Source organism: Lutzomyia longipalpis, chromosome 2 (assembly GCF_024334085.1).
Source record: "Lutzomyia longipalpis isolate SR_M1_2022 chromosome 2, ASM2433408v1".
NCBI lineage: Eukaryota > Metazoa > Arthropoda > Insecta > Diptera > Psychodidae > Lutzomyia > Lutzomyia longipalpis.
In genome coordinates, this window is record NC_074708.1 from 14,734,562 (window position 1) to 14,755,983 (window position 21,422).

At 38.8% G+C, this 21,422-nt stretch overlaps 1 protein-coding gene across 1 annotated transcript; it reads right to left on the bottom strand.

The window, feature by feature from the left end:
- Positions 1-81: 81 nt before the first annotated feature.
- LOC129790860 (uncharacterized) lies at positions 82-21,181 on the bottom strand. The gene is made up of 4 exons (XM_055828667.1): positions 20,721-21,181; positions 14,015-14,091; positions 3,858-4,014; positions 82-3,392 (listed from the first exon to the last, which is right to left on the bottom strand). Exons 2-4 carry the CDS (start codon positions 14,063-14,065, stop codon positions 1,903-1,905), a joined length of 1,698 nt encoding a protein of 565 aa, XP_055684642.1. The 5' UTR covers positions 14,066-14,091; positions 20,721-21,181; the 3' UTR covers positions 82-1,902.
- Positions 21,182-21,422: the final 241 nt, after the last annotated feature.

Here is a 21,422-nt window from a genome sequence, read left to right on the forward strand (position 1 = left end):
GGACACGCTGCATCATCTCGATGAGGGAGAAACTTTGTGGCTGGATTTGTAGATTGATTTTCTCACTTCAATATTTTCTACATTATATTTTTATTCATTTCATTCATCATTTGACAGACAATTCATCATACAATTTTTTATTTTAATTCCTTAGCGCACTATCATACATTCTTATATAGCAATTTTAATCGCCAATTTTGACCCGAAAACATCTCTTGTAGAGATTTTTTTAATTTAAAACGCTGCATACGGTGTCAATGGACTTGATTTTTGCTCCCTCAACTCTTAGGATTATTCTTTCACTGCTTGACTACAATGCTACAAATAATATATATTATATATATAAATATATGGCGACCCAAACCATTACCATCTTTTTTTTTCTTTTTCTTTTCTATAGAAATGATTATAATCTATCGCTATTGAATAGTTATTTATTACTTCTTAGCTATATGTGAATTTATATATTGTATCTCAGTAATGGACAAACATCCTCCTTCTACTCAAATCCATTTTTTTAAGTTTAGTCCACATTTGAGACACCCCTAAATGCTACAGGTACAATTAATAGCTACGCTGCGTGATTTTCCAGCACTTAAAATCAAATTCATCGCACATGGAGAATTCATTCCAACCTGGAAAATCATGCTCAATAATGCATCTCTTGTGTCTTGCTGCGTTTTTTTTTCTTTATAAAGTATACAATTAAATTGAACAACTTGGCGTTTTCTACCCGGTAATTTTTTATGTATGATTTATATTAACAATAACAATAAATTACAAACTAACTCCCGCATCGACATACATATATTTAATTCAATCTGCTTCTCGACTAAAGACAACATAAAAAAATACCGCAAAAAATATTTCCTAACAGTTTTTTTTCTTCTAATCAACATTAGTTTTTTTTTTTTCAATTGAAAATACACTAGATGAATTTGCTCAAGAAAATTACATGAAAACAAAATATTAAAAACAAAACAAATAAATTAGGACAACGAAAAAAATAAATAAATTGCATAATAAAATAAAATAAATTAGAAGCAGATCTCACGAAAACCTAATTACATAAATAAATAAATAAATAGATTATAAATTAAGCGAAAAATAGTGGAGCCAGTCTCATACATTGATGGAAGTTCTGAAGAAGAATCCAGTGAGTGTGGTTTTGACTTTTTGGAGAATGTGAAAGTTAGAGGTGCTGCATTCCCATTTAGGAAATGCATGACTTCTTGTACTCAGAGATTGTGGCCCATATTCTAGATATTTTTTTGTATGTTTCTTTCTTTTATAATCTAATGCATTTAATTTTTATGAGTATTTTGGGTACATTTTCTGCAATATCTGACAAGATAAATTATTTTCAGATTCATAAATTAATAAGTTTGGTATATTTCTAAATTAATTAAAGTTTATTTTATAATTTTCAGTTTAATAATTTTCTTGCTTTTTTCAAACCATTTTAAATGATTCTTCACTTTATTTTTTAGGATATTTTTTAAATTAAAAAAAAAAAGTTATTTTCTTGCATATTTTTTTTGTTGGTTTCTTTCTTAATTTATCTATTCTATCGACAACCTATTCACCTTTTAAAAAAAAATATGAGAAATATTTAAAAGAATTTTCATTTATTTTAGAAAATGATTTTTTTAAATTCCCTAATATCCAAAAATTAGCAAAAAAAAAACTTAGGAACTGATGAGGGATATATTTTTTTCTTATTCTCTAGAATACAGGCCTTTCGTTAGTGATTAAACGTAAAATGATTACAAATTGAGATAAATAATAATCTTAAAAATAGAGGCGCATCTGCACAATAATCTGTGGCGTATGAGGTACAAAATATTAACATGATGTATTTCTCCTTCATCTGGGACAACAAATGGGGGACACTGGGGACTTTCACGAGGAGGACGATGTGTAGAAGCAGTAGCGCTTCTTAGTCGTGGGTGGTGCAGGTACTCGCTGAATTGTCCCCACGACAGTCATATTGGGGTTGGTAAAGGCCACCGTGCGTGCCTTTTCGGCCGCCAGGGAGAATGGCCTTAGGCGGACACAGAGGAAGGCTGACATGAGGCAGGAGACAATGAGAATGCCCAGAAGGACCACGAGTGTGGCCGCAAAGCCGGGCGTTGTCATGCAGATGAGACCCTCTTCGCGGGCAGGGAACACCATTGTTTCCTGCTGGGTGGCATTGGCCTGACTATCGATGGGGAATGTGAGATCGCCCGAAGATACAACCCTAATCACTCGATTCAGCCCCACTTCCTTTTCGGGATCCGTTGATCGAGTGATTCGCCCCACACGACGATCGTCCCTCTTCCTGGCTGCTGCATGCAAGAAAGCATCAAGTGGAAGAGGTGGCGGAGGCCCATACTGATGCTCAGGGCCAGCAGACAAGTGATGAACATCCAGAAGGGGATCTGAGCACTGCTCAGGGCATTGATACCGACAAATCTGTATGGTACACTGAAAGTGAACTTCCATCGAATCAGGGAACTTGAAGGCCTGGAAGTGTGCGTAGGAGAGTACCGAAGCGGATGCGCCGAAATTCTTAATCTTCGTAAATCGCGACATGAGCTTGGGGCGAGTAACACAACCTCTCTGATCCACCAACTGTATCGGAGCCCTCTTCCCGTCGTGAGCCATGCAATTCCGCACGAGCATATCAAACTTCCCATCGTCATCCTTAATTGCCAGCACCATAGTCATAGTTTGTCCAATCTTCACCAATCCCGAAACTTCAGATGCCCATGGTCCTTTACCAACTTGAATTTGCATCCAGCAACCAACATTGTCACCAGCAAAATCTGCCCGAACAACATCCAACATATCCACGGGGAAGGGTCTGAAGGTTACACTCTTCTCATACTGATCGTGCCAGGTGCAACGGAGTTTTCTAGCTTGATCCCAAACCTCCTGAACTTGTGGATCGTACTGCACAACAATGATATTCTCAAAGTAGGTTCCTGATCCAGATTCCGTTCCATACCCATAGAGACCATTTTCGGTGTTTCCTGATGTTCCACATGCATGAATTCCAATGTCAAAGGTTGCCGATGTTCGTCCCAGACCCGCGGGTAAGTGGACACAATTTATATTACTGTAGTGCCCCTTTGAGAAGACAATGCCAAAAAAGGGTTTGTCGAACTGCAAGAACACCTTCATGCCACCCTTTTCGCATTTCACATCTAGTGAGACAATCTTCGGCATATCTGGCACTGGAGCTGACCACAGATCATTGTTCACGGGTGGCAGGGCAAAGAGTTTGTCCTGACCCAGATCATGAGGGTGGTTTGGCAGAGGTGGCGGTGGTCCGTGGTAAGCTAGCTGCGGTGGTGGTGGTGGACCAAATGGTTGACCCAGTCCCAGTGAGGACAGTTTGGGTACACCTGCAAAGAAATAAAAGGTAATAAGGGTTACTAAAAAGCATAACATTTCCCTTATAAAAAAAATTTTGAAGATTTTTATAAGCAATTCATCCTAATTTTAAATGAGTTTTTCAATACGAGAATTGTTTATATCTTAAATCAGAAAATTAGACTTTGTAATTTCTAAATGAGATCTTTCGGTGTTTGAGAGGTGTGTTCCCATAATTTCCGATAAGGTCTTAATTTACCTTGCAACTAGGCTAGAGTATGTGAGTAATTCGAAAATTGCCTTAGTCATCTAATTATGAGGTATTGATATCAACATGGCTAATCTCCAATAGCATATTTGCAGAGATCGTGTGCTTTCTTGGGAAGAAAATGATGGCGAATACCCGATAAGGCGGCAAAAGAAGCTTTCAATTTCTTCGGTAAAGGCATATTTAAATTCTTGCGCGGCTTGTATAGAAAGCTGATTGTGCGACTTACTTGGTCCTGGCGGAGGTGGTCCATGCTGAAAGTGTAGTGTGGGTGCACCCTCTTGATCCACGGATTCTAGGGCCACTTGATCTGGGTCATCCGATCGTTCTGGTGCCTCATCTGGCGAAACCGCCTTCACCACTTCAACATCATCGCCAGCCAAAATCTGCAAAGAACAAAAAAGCGAACATGTGAGGAGTGAAAGAAGTGGCAAAGCATGCAAAAAAAAAAAGATACTGGAAGGTGCAAAAGAAAATATTTAGCACTTTATGTGTAGCGTCCAAATCAATTTCCGGATCCTGACCAAATTTTCATCACTAGGTGCTCTTCTTTTTTTTTTTTTTGCTTCGCTTTTAACTAAATGGGTGCTATGTGGTGGATCTAGCTCGCTGTGGGGCTACGGAGAAATACATATAATATGTATAAGTAAGAAGATCCGTGCTTGGTATGAAATAAACTGTTAATTCCGCGGAGTGAGAGAGAGATGATCGACAGACGGACAAAACATAGCCGCGAATTGATGATGATGATGATCATAAGGAGGAAAAAAAGTGACCCAAATATCGTTTCAGTGCCACACACATATTATCACATTATGTATACATATGCGAAGAAGTTATAAAACAGCATAAATGCGTAAGTTCCACATGCCATTCGAGAATCTGTCTCTCAGGTGCTTTTCTTTCACAAAAACACACACACACACAGGGGCCCAATCGGTCGAAAGAGAAAGATTAAACGAATCGAAGATCGATTGATTAACTAACAATATGTATATATGTATATTTTCTCCAATTGTCATTTCTTTTCTTTCGCATTTTGCCTCATTATGAATCCTCATTTGAGCCCGTGCGCGCAAAAGAGAGGGGCCGCCATCGTTCCAATTTTGTCCACAAAGTCGTGTGAAAGATCACTGTGTGGTTGATCTCATTTGATGCACTCTAAAGTACGATTGATAAGAATTCTCATCCCATAGTACCCATCGCATCTCGGCATCAATGGATGTTCTCGCTGTCTCTCTGACTGGGTATAATGCCGCAAGAAGAAGTTCTGCGGATGGCACTCCATATCCATTTACGTGATTGACGCATTATGCCATTTTGAGTAGTATTTAAACATGTCCCGGAGCCCTAATTTGCCCGTAAATGGCCAATTCATCTTGGCCTCTGGAACGCGGATTTATTTGCAATGCTGACTGACCACAATTTTTAACCTCCCATTCATCCGCCTCGAATGCCCAGTATTTAGGCGCACCATCGCGACTCCTGGGAGGCGCTCCATCGACATTGTATTATGTATTTTTCTTCATCGGCTACAATTCATTGCAAGTCACTTTGTGGCAATTTTTGAAACCAAGCACAGTGAAATTTATAACAGGTACCTATATTCATTGGGGAGAAAGAACAACAATTCTTTCTCCTTTTGGTCGCTTCTTTTTCGCGCGCGTCCATTCAGTGGAGAAAGAGCCCAAAGAATCAAATGATCACACACGTTGCCTCTTGTGCAGGGTTATTCCCTGAAGTTGCATTTTATGCACAACTATTTTTCAGACTCTTTATTGCTTACTTTTGTATATTAAACTGTTTAATAAGATTGATTGCAGTTCAGTCGTTTTAAATTATAAAAATTAATTGTTGGCGCGAATTCCAGTTGAATTCCCCTCAACTGAAGCGCCAAATTGTAACCAGCGGGAAATAGAACAAGCTGCCCAGCAGCACAAAAAGAAACTATTTTTAACCGTTGAGAGAGCAAAAATCACCCAAGAGTGCGGACAAAGAAATTTTGTGCCGATTTATTTTAAGTTAAAATAAAGTAGAAATTAAGTGAAACTTCCCTAAGTTTTATTCACAAAGTCCCCTCTTGAAGTGCTTCTCCAAAGTGCACCACATCCGGACCCATTTGCTCCCAAACAAATTGGCGCCAATCCGGAGATCTCATCATCTTCCAGGGCGTTCATCGAACCGGAGGATTTACTAATTCTTTCATCATTACAATTAAAGGTAACATCCCAACAATTGGTCCTTCGAGCCGGAGGATTTACTAATTCTTTCATCATTACAATTAAAGGTAACATCCCAACAATTGGTCCTTCGACAGTGTTCACCAGCGGCGGTACAGTGGCCATTCAACCCTCTGCCGCCGGGCTTCCAATGACTGTCGCGGAGAAGCTAAATCACCAGCGAATCTCAATGCTCAGGGATGAGACGGTCTGTCGTCTTGAGGAATTCCGGATATTCTCATCATCGCGGACCCAAGACACAGTGTTCCTCAGCCTCAAGAGTGTCACAGAGAAAAGGCCAAGGAATTACTTCGTCCAGGCAGAAAAGGCAGAGTCCAACTTTGCAACAATCCCTGAGACACTATCTTCATCACTTCAGCCACAAGACGCGATTCAATATGCCCTCTGGAACTGGCCATTTCTTCACGGTGTTCTACTTGGGATGAGATATCACGGCGGGTCGGTGTTGGATGAATTTGCGCTCTCACACAATCAAACTCAAATACCTAACCTCACTTTGGGCATGTCCGGAAAGTCAGTGATGGGGCGTTTGGCAATCATCCCCCACAGTCTGCTGGGCCTGCGGGAACTCATCACATTCGCATTGGATTCCCCCCGCAGCCCTCTTCCATGCTCGTTGGACATTGAGGAAGCTGATCCCGCTCAGCATCAAACCATTAAATCAAACTACAGAGTTTATGACTCAATCAATCATGTTTCTCGGAGATTTATTCAATTCCGGATGCTCACAATGGACAATAGAGGGAAGCTTTTGGTGACGTTTGGAGCTCCTCAGAATGGTGAGAACTTGTTGACATCCCCGTGCATGTCGGCCAATCCCTCCAGCGGTTTATGCGGCGACACAAATGCGTCAGATGGCCAACATGGAAATCTCAACCGTCATGGGCTCTTGGACACACCTGGAAACTGCCTTGACCTCGTACACCAATCCGTGCGGATTCCTGTGCTGCAGGAACAGCAGGATGCCCACAGAGAATACATCGGGATTAATCTCGGGAACAATCAGAAGTCGCCCAGCAAAACATTGCGCAGTTCGTGTGTTTCTGTGGATGACAAAGGAATTATGCAATTAGATGTACTACCCATCAACGCGCAATTTCACCCAGGTGAGAATTATCCAATGATCTTACCTGGTGGATCATTTCCAAGGTGGATTTTGCACAATTTACACCTATTCCGGAGGCACACAACATTCATTTTCACGCCCATCAATTCACGTCACAAATCGAATCCCAGTTTCGAATGGCGTCGGATAATTCTGGACAATTTCCGAGGAGATGTCGTGCGTTTCCACCGAAAACCACAATTCCGTGAACAAGTTATGAAATTACTTCCGCTGCCTGAATTCAATCATCCCAAGGTACTCGCATCCCCTGGCATTGATTTGGTGGATCCCACTCCATTCAAAGCAAATGAACTTCGCTGTGTGCCTGTCATTAAACTGTTGGTGACCGCGGATATTTGCCCAAAATTGAAGTCAATGCAATCAACATTGTGGGAGATCGCGGAAACCCTTTGGGCAAGTCTACAAGAATTGGCAACACAAGGAAGAAACCTCATGAAAGTCCACCCAGACACAGCACCAACGTTCTCAGTACAACCAACCAGCTCAAGAAATCGGCCAACTTTCAACGACAATGGAGTTTCGGTGATTTCACAGGGTTGCTGGGATTTCCCCCCGCAGTATGTTGGCGCGAATTCCAGTTGAATTCCCCTCAACTGAAGCGCCAAATTGTAACCAGCGGGAAATAGAACAAGCTGCCCAGCAGCACAAAAAGAAACTATTTTTAACCGTTGAGAGAGCAAAAATCACCCAAGAGTGCGGACAAAGAAATTTTGTGCCGATTTATTTTAAGTTAAAATAAAGTAGAAATTAAGTGAAACTTCCCTAAGTTTTATTCACAAAGTCCCCTCTTGAAGTGCTTCTCCAAAGTGCACCACATCCGGACCCATTTGCTCCCAAACAAATTGGCGCCAATCCGGAGATCTCATCATCTTCCCGGGCGTTCATCGAACCGGAGGATTTACTAATTCTTTCATCATTACAATTAAAGGTAACATCCCAACATTAATTAATTAATTAATTAAAACAAAATTATCGGGGAATTGTAAGAGAAAAAATGTTTTTTCCACTTTTTCTTAAGAAATTCAACGATAAAATGTTATATTTGGTTTATTTTACTTATCATACATATTTCTGTGACATTCAAGCGTGTTTTTATTTATTTTACATATTTACAAAAAGCTCTGCCTTAAAAATTATATTTAAAAAAAATCATGATGTATTAAAAAATTGTTTCGTTTAGATTAAATTAAGTTTTTCAATTAATTAAACGAAAACTACGAATTAATGAGCAATTTTTGAGACAATTTCAAAGAAGATAAAACTTTTATTTATTCCAGTACCAGACTTTCCATATCATTCTTTAAGTTTCGAATGTGGAATATGCACATTGATGCAATTTCTGCGATGAAACATGTGTTCAAAATGTTCTCCCAGGGAAATTGTCTTTCTCATATCTTCATCTCGGCAGCTTTTTGGCGAATGTAAACACACACGTGCAATACTAAAGCCCCACATAAAAGCTATTTTACAAGAACTCTTCGTACAGGTATCTTCTCGGGCCATCCGCGCAGTGGCTACAGGTTAATTCGAAAGAGCAATTTCGTGCGTGCAAAACTTGCGAAGCAAATGCTAAAATATACCCACCGATCGACAAAAAAGCGTATGGCGGGAAAAAAATGCAAGTTAAAGAGCTGAAGCCGCTTTGCAGCAAAAAAAATTGGCACATTTTTTTGGTGAAGCCCTGGTGTTCTTCTTTTTATCATCTTTTGCTGGGTATATATACGCCAAACACCGCGATATTGATGTTCTTCGCAATACTTTATTATATACTGTGTGTACTTCTCATTGAGTATCTGGTAATTTTGGGCGCAGGATTCAAAGTGTTATGGGGCGATAAAGAGTGATGAGGCATGGCCAGGTAATTCGCAATGGGCTCATTGAGGGACAAGATCATCTTTCACAGTGGAGAGGTTGTTCTCTTGCATCATGTGAGCATTTTCGTCATTTGCTTGATCAAACTTGCCGACAAATTATTGCAATGTGAGATTGGGTATCTTTATGGGAGGGATTTTTTTGAGTTCTCTCTCTTTATCAAGAAAAACATGCAATTATTGTCCTCAATAAATAAATGTGCCAAAAAATCTCCGTGGGAGTTCATGGAAATTTTCTTTTTGAAGATTTCGTTTTGTATTTTCTAGACCTTTTTTGTAGCATTTGAAAAAATCTCTAATACTTCCATTTGGCTCTAAATTGATCTGAGCTTTCGCTAGAAACAGATAATTTAAGACCTTTTCTAAATAAGCTTTTAGGTAATAATATATAGAGAGCTTGTCGAAATAAGTTCATGAAGAGAGAAAATGATTATAATTTAGCATATATCCAAAATTCCACATCAAATCAAGCCGACAACATTCCACAGGTATGATGGCGGTTGTTAAGAGTGACTGTCGAAAATGATGGGTCGCTTTGGGTGATGGTGCTTCTGGCACGTCGGCGAAGCTGAGCAAATAGCGCGTGAGGTGCGAGAAAGATGCATTGAATTGATGTGGAAGGAGGCGGATGGGTGGTGGTGGAGGAGGGCAGGGAAGCATACATATATGTATGTATATGTATATGTGGTAAAAAAAGAAGCAGAGAGAGAATTTATATTGCCAATTCGATAAACTTCCCAACAGGTCTTGCAACATTACTTAACAAGTGTAAGAGGCCACAAAAATCATCATTTCTTCTTCATCGTCTCCACGGTGCCTTCAATATTCGCATAACATGGTAAAATGTGGATTAGATAGATGCGTTTTGGATGCAAAAGAAAAACAACCCGGCCACGCATTCCAACTCCTAATGAATAAATTACATTGACAGTCGATATGAGCGGAGCGAAAGGAGATGGCTAATGGTTTGCTCCCTCTACTGCGCGGAAATTCTCTTAGAAACGCAATGTATGTACATATGTAATATTATAATGAAAAATTCTTAGGCTAAGATGCCAATCGAATTGAATTTTCCCCACTCATTGTGAAGAGAGCGCCTTTCCCTTTTCACACAAACAAATAATTCCAACCCACACGAACTTTTCCACAATCATTAAATTGCATGATTTACCGCCAAATTATTTTTGGACACTCTCCGGAAATGAATTCCAATGTCAAGGTGTGTGCAGCATCAAAAGTTGGTTAAATTTCACATCACATTCCACACCGTGTGTTTGTTATTTTATGCTCTCAGTCCGATGATATAATGATGGGCGAGTAAGATGGAGAAATGATTCAGGTTTTCTCACTTAATCTTCACAAATAATACTTGAGCAATCTCTTCCACCGGATTCCCTATTTAGAGTGCCCACTTCAGACAAGTAATTTTATTAACAAATTTTATTACTCTCTGCTCGCTTTAAGAGTGGGGCAATTGCATAATTTTATTTGTTTACAATGAGGAATTGCTCTTGAAAACCTTAAATTAATGATTATCATACTTTAATGAATTTTCATTTAAAATTCTTTTAAAATACTGAATACATTGTTATTTAGAAGTATAGCGGGTAAAAACTTTTTTTTTTCATTTTTCAACAGAATTTTGATTGGTCTCTTTTACGTATTTTGTTTGATTTTGTAAAAAATTCTTGGAAAAAATTTTCTACCAGAAATTCAACATATTTCTTAAAAAAAAAAACTTACACGATTTATTAAGGAACTGAACAAGGATATCCAGAAAGAGATGAAATGGTTAAAAAGAAATAAAATGAACACGTAAGAAAATTAGAATGAAGAAATGTTGCAAAAGAAGGCGCGCATGGCAAAATTAGATTCACTCCGAAATGAAAAGATTCAAACTATCGCGTAGGCGATGAACCCGATTTCATGGCCTGGAGGGTTAACTTTTTTCTCCCGCATCCCACCACAACATCGACTCCAATTTGCGGCACACCATGCAATGTGTCGAGCTGTGTATGTAAAATGAAAAGGATTTTAATAGATCTTCCGGAAGAAAAGAGATCCCCGTGAGTGCGGTTGGAGATTGCGGTGTAAACCACCAGGCGCCTCCATGTCTCAGGCAATCCATTAAAAATTTATTTGTTAACACATTCCACCGCCAATTACCACGATGATGGATCACTCATCGAGGCAATAATTGCTCCAGTACTCCGCCTTCAGATTCACCATCATACCCGAGTTGTGTGTGTATGAGAATTTTCTATAAATCCAATTCAACTTCTTTCACTATATTATACCCCATCCCAGAAATTCTACTCTTGTGCGCACCAGTTTTGCCGTATGGACCATGTATGCTGTCTGACTGGGCATTAGTGACCCACATTGAATTCGAATGTTCACATGCTTCTCCATTCCATCTTCCTCTTGCATTCCTGCACCGTGTGCCGTCCATTCAATGTCTTCACTCTCAGCCTGAGTGTGCTTAGAGAAGATGGAGCCATGGAGGTGAAAAAGTTAGTGCAGCAGCATTCAAGTCAATCATGACCCTATTGCATTCGTGCACCATCTCCACATGCGCTGAGAGAAGTATTAAATGTTTTGTTGTGCAGACTCACGCGCGTATGTCATGGCAGAATGGAATCAAGTGACTAAAACTAAGTCAACAGACTCACTCCCCATTTGCAGAAGTACCACAGATTACTTGAGACAATTCAACGGAAATCGCCATTTAATTTCAATAAATAAACTCTCTCGCAACTTCTTGTCGGTGTGAAAAACCCACGAGAGGTTTTTTTTTCTTACCTCCAAATCGTTCATGGAGCAAATAGTACCATCACGATAAGATTTTTCTCTGTCCAATGGGAACAATGTGGTGCTTTTTACCAGCCACCATCATTGTGTTCTTGCGGCCAAGAAAGCGTGTGCAATAAGTGTGCGCCAAGGAAATTGTTCGGCTAACCACATGTTTTATCTTTGGGAGATGTTTTTTGTGTGTCGCCATTCTATGACTGTTGTCGCAGCAGAAGCTAAATCTCTGCCAAGGGGTGGATGATTAAGTTTTGAAGAGGATGCCAATGCCACATTGGAAGTATTTTTCATCATTTTACTTTGTTTGTTCTTATGCAGATAAATAGTTAATTTGCTTATTTAATTAAATAAAAAAAACAGCATCACATGATTGATTTACTGCGTCCTCCGCCAACTTCATATCTGAATTTACTGAGAAAACAGCAGAAAAATCGCGTCACAGATTTTCACGTTTTTCTTCCTTACTATTCGCAGAAGCCTCTCCTTAATGAAGCTATCAGCCCCTTTGATGCAAAAAAAAACCCATAGAACCTTACTCTTAGCGACGACATTTTCTGCGTTGGCGTCAAGAGAGGTGTGTGTTGTGCATTCAATTGACTGCTGGGTAACAACACAGAAGCCATCCAACAATGGGAATTTGTAGCACACAATGAGCGCGTATGTTAATGGTCGACGATGACGGTGCAGCAGACGTCTCCCCATGATTTTCTTAGACACCACGTTCAAGTGGAGATCGCGTCATAAGACATTGTTCCCATTGGGGCGCACTCACACACATCTCGTTGCATTTGGAGTACCATTGGAAATTCCTTTACCTACTAACTTACTCTCTCACCGCTCGCGTGCTTTTTTTTCACTTTGAAGAATTTTCTTGCCAGGCATATTTTTTTTTTCATTTCTTCTTCTTAAAGTCTTCACTTCTCCTCCGATCCAGAGGCTCTTTAAATCTTTCTCTTCGGCTGTATGTTCTTTTTCATGTTGCTATCTCATTAAAAGTATTACTTCGTCTCCGCCGCTGTGGTTCATTTCACTCCCATTTGGACATTGTTCCACCCAAGCTCCAATTTCTCACACGTTTATTTCTCTTTCTATATACGTCAGTGATGTGGATTATTGAACTTGCACGATCTTCGAGGTCTCACATATCACACAACAATCTTCTCAATGAACTGAGAATTGGGTGAAGTTGCGCTCTCTATAGCTAAAACATAGAGCCTATGTACAGGGTGTTGGTAATCCATCTAGGGAACTTTCGTTGATGGGAGATCTATCTTTTATGCCTGTGGGTGGTGATCGCAAGAGGCGATCTGCATTTGCGAGGGAAGATCGCAAAAGTTCGTACCGAAGCTCATGCTGAGAGCTTTTGGCACCCTGTTCAATGAGGTAGGGCTTGGTCAAAATGGTCAAGTTTCCGTTAGTCAGCGGCATACCAATACAAACTCTTCCGCGGGTGCGATCACGACGAATATAAAGATGCGTGGAATCATGAGAAGTGGATGATTAATTTTCACTTCCTTGGAATTTCACTTGATCACCACCCATCTCCCACTTTGCAGCATTTCTCTCTCGCATACATACATTCTCCCACACCTGCACGTGGTCCAACACCCGAAAAATATGCCTTTGTGTGATCTTTCGCATGGGTGTCCAGAAAAGATCATCATTGAAGGTGATCAAGTGCATCGATCATGGGTGAAATAGTGTGAGAAGAGGCGGAAAATTGTCTTTCTGTACCAACCGGATGTTTTGTCTCGGGCACAGATGGTCTCTCTGTTGCGGCCAATAGGCCGTACAAGACAAGATTCTGTGCATCACATGTGAGAGGAGCAAACCTCGTGTGTGCCAACGATCATACGGTGCAAACACACACACACGTGGATGGTCCAATGTGGAAGGTAAACTGAGTTTTGCCGCGCAACTTCATGCGGTTTGACGCGATTCACGCTTGACCCATTTACCTAGAGGCAGGTTGATATGACCCAATTGGATCTGACGACGGAATTTCAATCACTCGAGGCTGTTGGTGCCTTCTTTTTTTTCTTCACATCCTTCACCTCGCCCTTTATGCTTCCTTATGCCCAATTTGATCATGCTTGCGCAACAGAGACATAATCCCCGTCCAAGAAAAAATGAGGAAAGACACTTGCAATCAATTTAAATGACTCTCCGTTGCAGAACGGCTGCAGGAGATGTTGTATGGAGTGTTGAAGAGTGAAACAGACACCGCGAAAAGAACTTTCCACCGTACTTGTTGAGAACAAGGTGCAAATGCGCGCAATGTTTTCTCCACACAACGCACCCATTTCACCCGAGACACAAGCAATTATTTATGATTACTCACCTGTGATATTCTAATTAGGATAACTGTCCAAAATGCTAAGGGAAGCCGCATCTTTTTTGGCGCGCAATTGTGACTCCCTGAAAGGAAAGTAAAGCAAAAGTATTAGCCGGAGGTGAATTAGAAAGCAAAATTTGTGTATGTGTGTGTGAATGGTAAAAGAGGGCGGGAATTCTGTGAGATGGAAAGCACCTCGAGGAGGATGCTGCGGAGGAAACTGAAAATGAGAAGCGGAAACGTTTATTTTCTGCTGACTTCGCGCAGAGACATTTCGTGATGATGGGATGATTTTATATTATACAGCCGTGGTATGATTATAAAGAAAATAAAGATGTCATTTTGTCAGGAATTTGAGAAGAAATGAATGCTGTGAGAATTCGCAAAATCTTCCACTGGCTTGGCACATTAGCCCTTAGGGTGTAAAGTGTTTAATGTTTAAATCAAAATATTGTTTTTATTATCTCGAATTAACTTCTTTAACTTTTCCAAAATTAAAATTTGGTGTTATTCGTAAATTAATTCACAAAAAGAAATATTAGTAAGAGATATAAAACAAATAAAACGTTCGCAAGTATATACCAACCTGGAATCATAAAAAAAAGCATTTTAGACATTTTAGGAATGAATTCAAATAAATCGTTACATTTTTCGTTATAAAAAAATCTTTCTTCCGTGTGAATTAGGCTCAAGGCCATAAATTCAAATGCAGTAAAGCACTAAAATTATTATAGATAATAATGGATCATAAAGCTAAATCTTTTATCCCAAATAGGACCCACAATTACCAACTTCAATACATTGGACGCATTTCTCATTCTTTATTATGCTCTCCAATCACAATTTGGCTGTGAATATTGAATTTTTGGGTCACATGATTTAACCTTCCGCGAAGGTGCCACATTGCTTTTGAGATCGCACACTAAACGACCATTCACACGTTGAATGCAGCCCAAGTCAGCACAAAGTGTTGGGCTTAAATACGAATGAGAAGATGCGGCAAGAGTCGGAAAGTGGATTGGAAATTTCGATAAGAATTTAATATTATACCAAAAACACGCCGCTCTCTGATCAATCAATGTATCTGCACAATGTTTAACAACTTTTAGTTTATTTCAAATTACAAACAGACACACATGGAAGATGAATCGAACTCCACCCAGTTCTGCACACCACAGGTAACATGCTAAATAAATTTATACTAAAATGTAAATAGACAAATCGCTCAATTGCTAACCAAATGGAAATTAATTCTCCATATGGGATATTTCATTCTCCTTCGCGGCAATCCAATCTTCTTCTCCTATACATTTTCGCGCGCACCTGAAGAAGTTGCGGAGCTTCCTTTTTTTTATCCGCACCTCTTTGGCTCCGGGTGAAAAATTGAAATTGATTTCTCAGTGTTTATGCCAACACTCTCGCATTGGTAGTTGTTACATATAAAAATAGATAGAATAAATGTTTCATTAATTCCCAATTGCGGTCACGGTATTATTCCAAGAACCGCAAAGTGTGCTAACTACCAACTGTGTCATCGTCATCTCTCTTGCGCATGAGACTCTTGTGCGCCAAGGAGGCTCTCTGGTCATCAGAGACACTCGCTGCTTAGTACTGGATTAAGAGCCCCAGAGTGTCGCAATGTGTGACTGTGTCGCGGAAAAATACACCGCGTACAGTACATCATGAAGAAGAAGTTGATGGTGCACACAAAAGTGGGAGCCAAAGTGGCTAAGCTTTAAGTGATTTAATTGCCTTAAATTGATTTAAATGGTCGTGATTCTATATCTAAAAAAAACCATAGTTTTTTTTTTCCAAAATTAATTTCCTCAAATTATATTTTATAATAAAATAAAAGGAGTTTATTCATTTTTTTGCTGATAGAATCATGAATCATAAAATATTAAAAAACGAAAAAAAATCGCAAATAAATTCTTAAGAATACATTTACAATCGAGCTCTGATCTATTTGCTTCATTATAAAAATTCAATATTTTAAATACAAATTAGACGTGATTTATGCTTTTTTTTGTACAAACCTCTTTTTAACTTTTCCAAGAATTTATGGAAGAATCTGTTTAATCTACTTTAAAAAATGTTAAATAACCCTAAATAATATTTTTTGTTTAATTCCAAAATGTAATGTAAAAGGGAGCTTATAAATGAATAAACTCCTTTTTAAAAAGCTTCACAAGACGGAAAAAAATTATATGTAGTACTAATGGAATTTATGGACTATTTGGAAAATAAAGCGCTTATTATAAGATAGTTTAATGTTCTCAAATCACGGGATAAACTTTATTATTCGGAATAAGCCTCGAAGGTAATAAATACGTTAAACTAATAAATCTTTAATCAGGAAGCTACGACATTTTCCCGCCACAATCGCGATTATTTAAACCCCCCTAAAGGTTTATTATCAATTTGAGAAGAATAGGCAAACCTCAAATTGCTCTATAGCATGAAATTTTATGCAGTATTGTGACTTCAAGTAAACACGCAAATTTCTATTTCACTGAGAGATTCATCCGATAAGCCATGGAGTCTGCCAGCAGCCGCCACATGCTTTGCAGCTCCCACCCTTTGCAGAGGAAGAGGTAAAATGTTGCAAATGGTGTGCAACCGGGCGGATGCTGCGGGAGGCTGTGTGGCAGTCCCCAAACGAGAGCCACATAATCATGCAATTGTGCAAGTAAAAGTAAAATATTGTCAGTTGGCACGCAGAGCATTGAGAGAGGCCTCCTCGCAAGACATGGTCAATTGCAATTCCTCATGCAGTCTCATTTATTGGGTCACAAGTGCATCGCAAGTGTGTGCCCTTTTGAAGGTCGCACATGCCTAGTCCGCTATATCTTTGCGTGTACTGTCGCACTGGAGATGTGACCACGTCCAGGTGGTGGAGACACTTTGGCGGAAAATTGCCGGAAATTGTAAATTCAATTGCCCATTCAGGTGAACCAAGTTGTGCGCACAAGTGTTAACCTAATTGAATTAAAATGCAAATCACTCGGCGATAGAGCAATTTTAGAAGGCAGATGTCTCATTGAGGAGTCTCTCTCTCTCTTTTTTTTCTATACTTTTGCCCAGAACGTGGTGTTTTCTCCTCTATCGTGAGCTCTTTTCGCGCGCAAGAAAAGGTGAATGGGTTTTCATCGATTATCTCGATGATTAATTAATGATTTAATGTGAACATTTTGGCACGCAAAAACACGATGAATGACAATAAAAAGCCGCGCAGTTTTTTTTTATTCATTCCTTTCTGTCCAAACGATGCCATTTCAAAAGAAGAACAGATATAATGATGGCTTTAAATGAAAAGTTTTTTTTCTCTGAAAGATGGTCGTTTAAATGTCTATTTAGTCGCCTCTTCTTCAAATCTTTTCAACTCAATTGTGATCAACAGACAATGTAACATAAAAATTGCATTACTTCTCTATTGTTACCCGTAGCCTCAACATTGCAAAAGACATGCGGTTTTTTTTTTAAATAGAAAATCTAGCTGTGATTTGTCAATTAGTTTTTGGAGCTTCACCTGTAGAAACTTCACTGGGAATATATTGCAAAAAGTAGCTTTGAACTATTTTAAGGAAGCAAGAATAGCCAGATACAATTTTCTTTGACGGACAATTATCATCTTTGATTTTTTTTTAAATTCCTTCTAAGATGATCTTTAGTTTTTGCAAAATATTGAGAATTCTTTGCAAACTCCCGGATTAAGGAAAGAATTTTATTTTCTCGAACATCTACCCGGAAGGCAAATAAAATCCACAAAAGTGTCTCAAAAGAAAATGTGGTGAGATTAAGAGCAGAGCGATGATAAAAGCATCTCCAACGGTCTCATGTTGATTTATTTTCACTCTAAAGGCACCCAAAATTAAGCATATAAAAGTTTTTTTCAGTGCAATCCCTCTCTCTCTCATGTGGAATTCTTTTAATTTAAAAGCAAATTAATTTGCAAGAAATGCCACGAGGTGCACAAGAAATGGACCGCCGTGAAATTTGACCGAGTAGAATAGTAAATTTTTATATATATTTTAGAGTGAGAAAGAGGGGAAAAAAACAAATGTATTTTTCGCCAAGACCCATGCACAAAAAGTAACAGTTAATCGTGGTGTAATTAGCCCAAATTGTGATGGAGGAGATGAAGAATTAAAGGAATCACAAACAAATAGCGAAGAAGTCACACGTCTTTAGTGGTCACCTTGGCAATTTGTCTCCATTTCATGTCGTTTTTTTTTGTGTAGACATCTTCTCAAATAATATGCACATAATATACCTTCCCAGAGGCCCATCTTTGGGTCACCTGAAGGAGAGACAATCTCACCCAGAGGTGCACACACCTCAACGAAGCGAAATGAGACCAAACCATAAAATTCATCATTAATTCTCCACACACCGAAGAGACGTTTGGATTGTAACATCAGAACGGTTTTTGCGTGTGCAATTTTATTGTGGGGCGTAGCTCAAGGGGCTCCAATATGTGAATTGTCAATAAATGACTTTTTCTTGTCCATTTTCGCCTCAATACGGAAAAGTATCTCTGCATGGCATTTTAAGTGGATTCTACATCTGTTCAGTTGGGTGAAACACACTTCGCCAATTGACTTCCAACTCTAATATGTTTTGCAACATTTATGCCAACAACGCCGCGGTGGCTCAAGGGACAGGGGCTGACGGACACACTGTTCAACGCGGTAGGATATTAGACGGGAAATTGATTTGTAATGACTTCTGCAGAAGTTGGTGGAAAAAGATCAAAACGTGAGAAAATAATTCCATTATATGATTTCTATTTTGAATTAAATACAATCAATTGTATTACCTATTGCCCCATTATTATCGTATCGTGGATCATTCAATATTGAATTTCATCGTCGTGATTAAAGAATTTAATTCTATTCTATTCAAGATTAGCTTTTTTTTTAAGGGAATTTGTGTTACAAAGACAGAAAAAGCTCTTAATAATAAATCGAGAAAAAAAAATTTAGGTATACCTATTAAAATCTTATAAATTACCCAAGTCAAAATTATTCTTTCCCCTTGTTTGAAGCACGTAAGGCTTCAAATCAAATTGGAAAATTTTCTGAATATGTATTTAATCTTAAAAGGATTAAAGAGTTATATAATTTTTCTGGAAAATATTGGAAAACAATGCTTTTCAGCAATTTGACTAGCAAAACATTTTTTTTTTAAAATTATTTCTTGAAAAATTTCCACAATTTTCTTGAGTTTAAAATTTTATATCAACATTTTGCATTTAAGCCGTTTTTTTTTCTAATTAAATAGACTCAATTTTCCTTCATAATTACCAATTTCTTTCACTTCTGTAAGCATAATATGAAGCTCTGATTTCTAGAGTAAAATAAAATTCAAAATTGTAAATAATGTGTTTCTTTTATGCTCTTTCCCGAGAAACTCGACCAATCCCATTAAAAACATAATTTTAATTTTTAAATAATTTTCTCTGTGTTAAAAATTCCTCCCATTTGAGTTTAATTCGACTTATTATCGAGTTCTAAGCTACCTGTACTGTGCATCCGCATTTAACACATTTAATTATATTATTTTGATTTACTGTGCACGCGGAGTATTTGGAGCCCATCAATAGTAAAATCATCGATAAATCATTACATAATTATCTGGCAATGTTCGAAAGGAAAATTGCTCTTGTTTTTGCACACCCTTTGCTCACCACCGCATAATTGCATTATTTAATCACCATGTATACGCGTACGCATAACACGGTGCCGAGGGAAATGCCTTTTTGGCACAATTTCTTACAACGATGCCATAAATCTCGGATGATTTCCACGCGTTGAGACCATTATCCGGTGGATTAACAATTGTTTGGGAACAAAAAAAAAATGAGAAACATCTCTCTACCTGGGTGGAAGAATAAAATCTTTGCACCAGATGAATTGGATGAGGAGAAACAAATTAACTGTTACACTTCATAGTGCAAGAAAATGATATAAAATGATAATAAAATTGTCAAACGTGTTTTTTCTCAGCTCACGATGAATGATGGCTTGTCTTTTATTTATTTGTTTCTCTTGGGACTTCTTACATGCGAGCTCATCTACACAGTGTAAGAATTTCACAGATCTTATGGGCTTTTGGGTGCAAAAGAAGTGGGGATTCATTGCCGTGTGATGCAATTTAGAAGAAAATTTAGTGTGAGATGTGAAGAAGGAGAAAAAAAAACTTGGGGGACTTCTTATGCTTGGGGACATTGTCAATACACTTGTGACCGATATTTTATACGGACTTGGTGACTTTTTTATGCTATGGACGCATTGTATGATTTTTTTTCGTACTAAGCATGGAGGCTATTGGGCAAAGAGATGTTGAGATGTGATCAAGATGTGTCAATCACTTGGAGGCAATTTTTTCTCACTATATGGAAGCATTTTTTTTTTCCTCTCCTAACTCCACTTCTAGTGCACACAATTTTCCCTCCACATCATCTTTCATTCTGCTTCTTTTTTTTTTTAAACACTAAAGCCTCACCAAGCCAACCAATCATCTCTTGAACACAATCGCGATCTATAGGCCAATTCTTTTCACTTGGATCGACGAGAGAGAAAGAGATTCTTGGGCCCGATGCTGGGGCACCGCGCGGAGCAATCGCTGGTGCGACGACACTTTAGACGGACATGGAAGTGGCAGGGAAAATGGGTCAGCAGAAAACAAGAATTTCATAATTGAATTTTACCTTCAAAGTGTGATAATTGTGGGAATGAGAGTAAATCCGTAATCCGACAGGGCAGATCCAACAACGTACACCCAACAATGTAGCTTCTCCTCCTCTAAACAAATTAACTCTTCTGGGTGAACTTATTTTTTTTCTTATTTTGTTTCAACTACTTCTTGTTTCTTTGCAACACTTTAAACCAACTATTTAAAATTTCCTCCTTACACTTAAAAACACCAATTCTCGCAATTTTTGTCTTCACGCGTATTTAAACTTTTTTTTTTTGATGCAAAAGAAAAACTAATTCCTCGAAAGCACTATAAAACAGTTCAACTGATCTCTAAGGATACACTCTTTTTTTCTGTAAAATACAATCTTGAAGAAGAGATTTGAGAAAAGGAAAAAAAAGAAAAAAAAAACTCCCAAAAGGGTAGCTAAAACACAAGGCCGCGTCTTAACCGATCCGCGGTTCACATGAGAATGGCGCGTACACCTGTCTCCTATCAGCGATACTCGGAACCGGAGTTTAGCGCGCGCAATTCGTACCACAGAGACGGTGTGGAGATCGCGATGGTGTGGTAGAGGAAGGCCCCGGTGAGAGCGCCGCGATTGAGGAGATGTGAACAAGTCCAAGAAGTGATTGTGTGTCTCACTATGCGGATATTTTACCTTCATTCACTTCCCCGGACTGCACATTTCTTCACATCGCGCTCACACACCTCC

Excerpts from the sequence above, each read along its gene's own strand:
- LOC129790860 (XM_055828667.1), bottom strand. The coding sequence starts at position 14,065 with ATGCGGCTTCCCTTAGCATTTTGGACAGTTATCCTAATTAGAATATCA. Across the intron at positions 4,015-14,014 it reads TCCTAATTAGAATATCACAG|ATTTTGGCTGGCGATGATGT; the intron begins GTGAGTAATCAT and ends TGTTCTTTGCAG. Across the intron at positions 3,393-3,857 it reads ACCACCTCCGCCAGGACCAA|GTGTACCCAAACTGTCCTCA; the intron begins GTAAGTCGCACA and ends ATTTCTTTGCAG.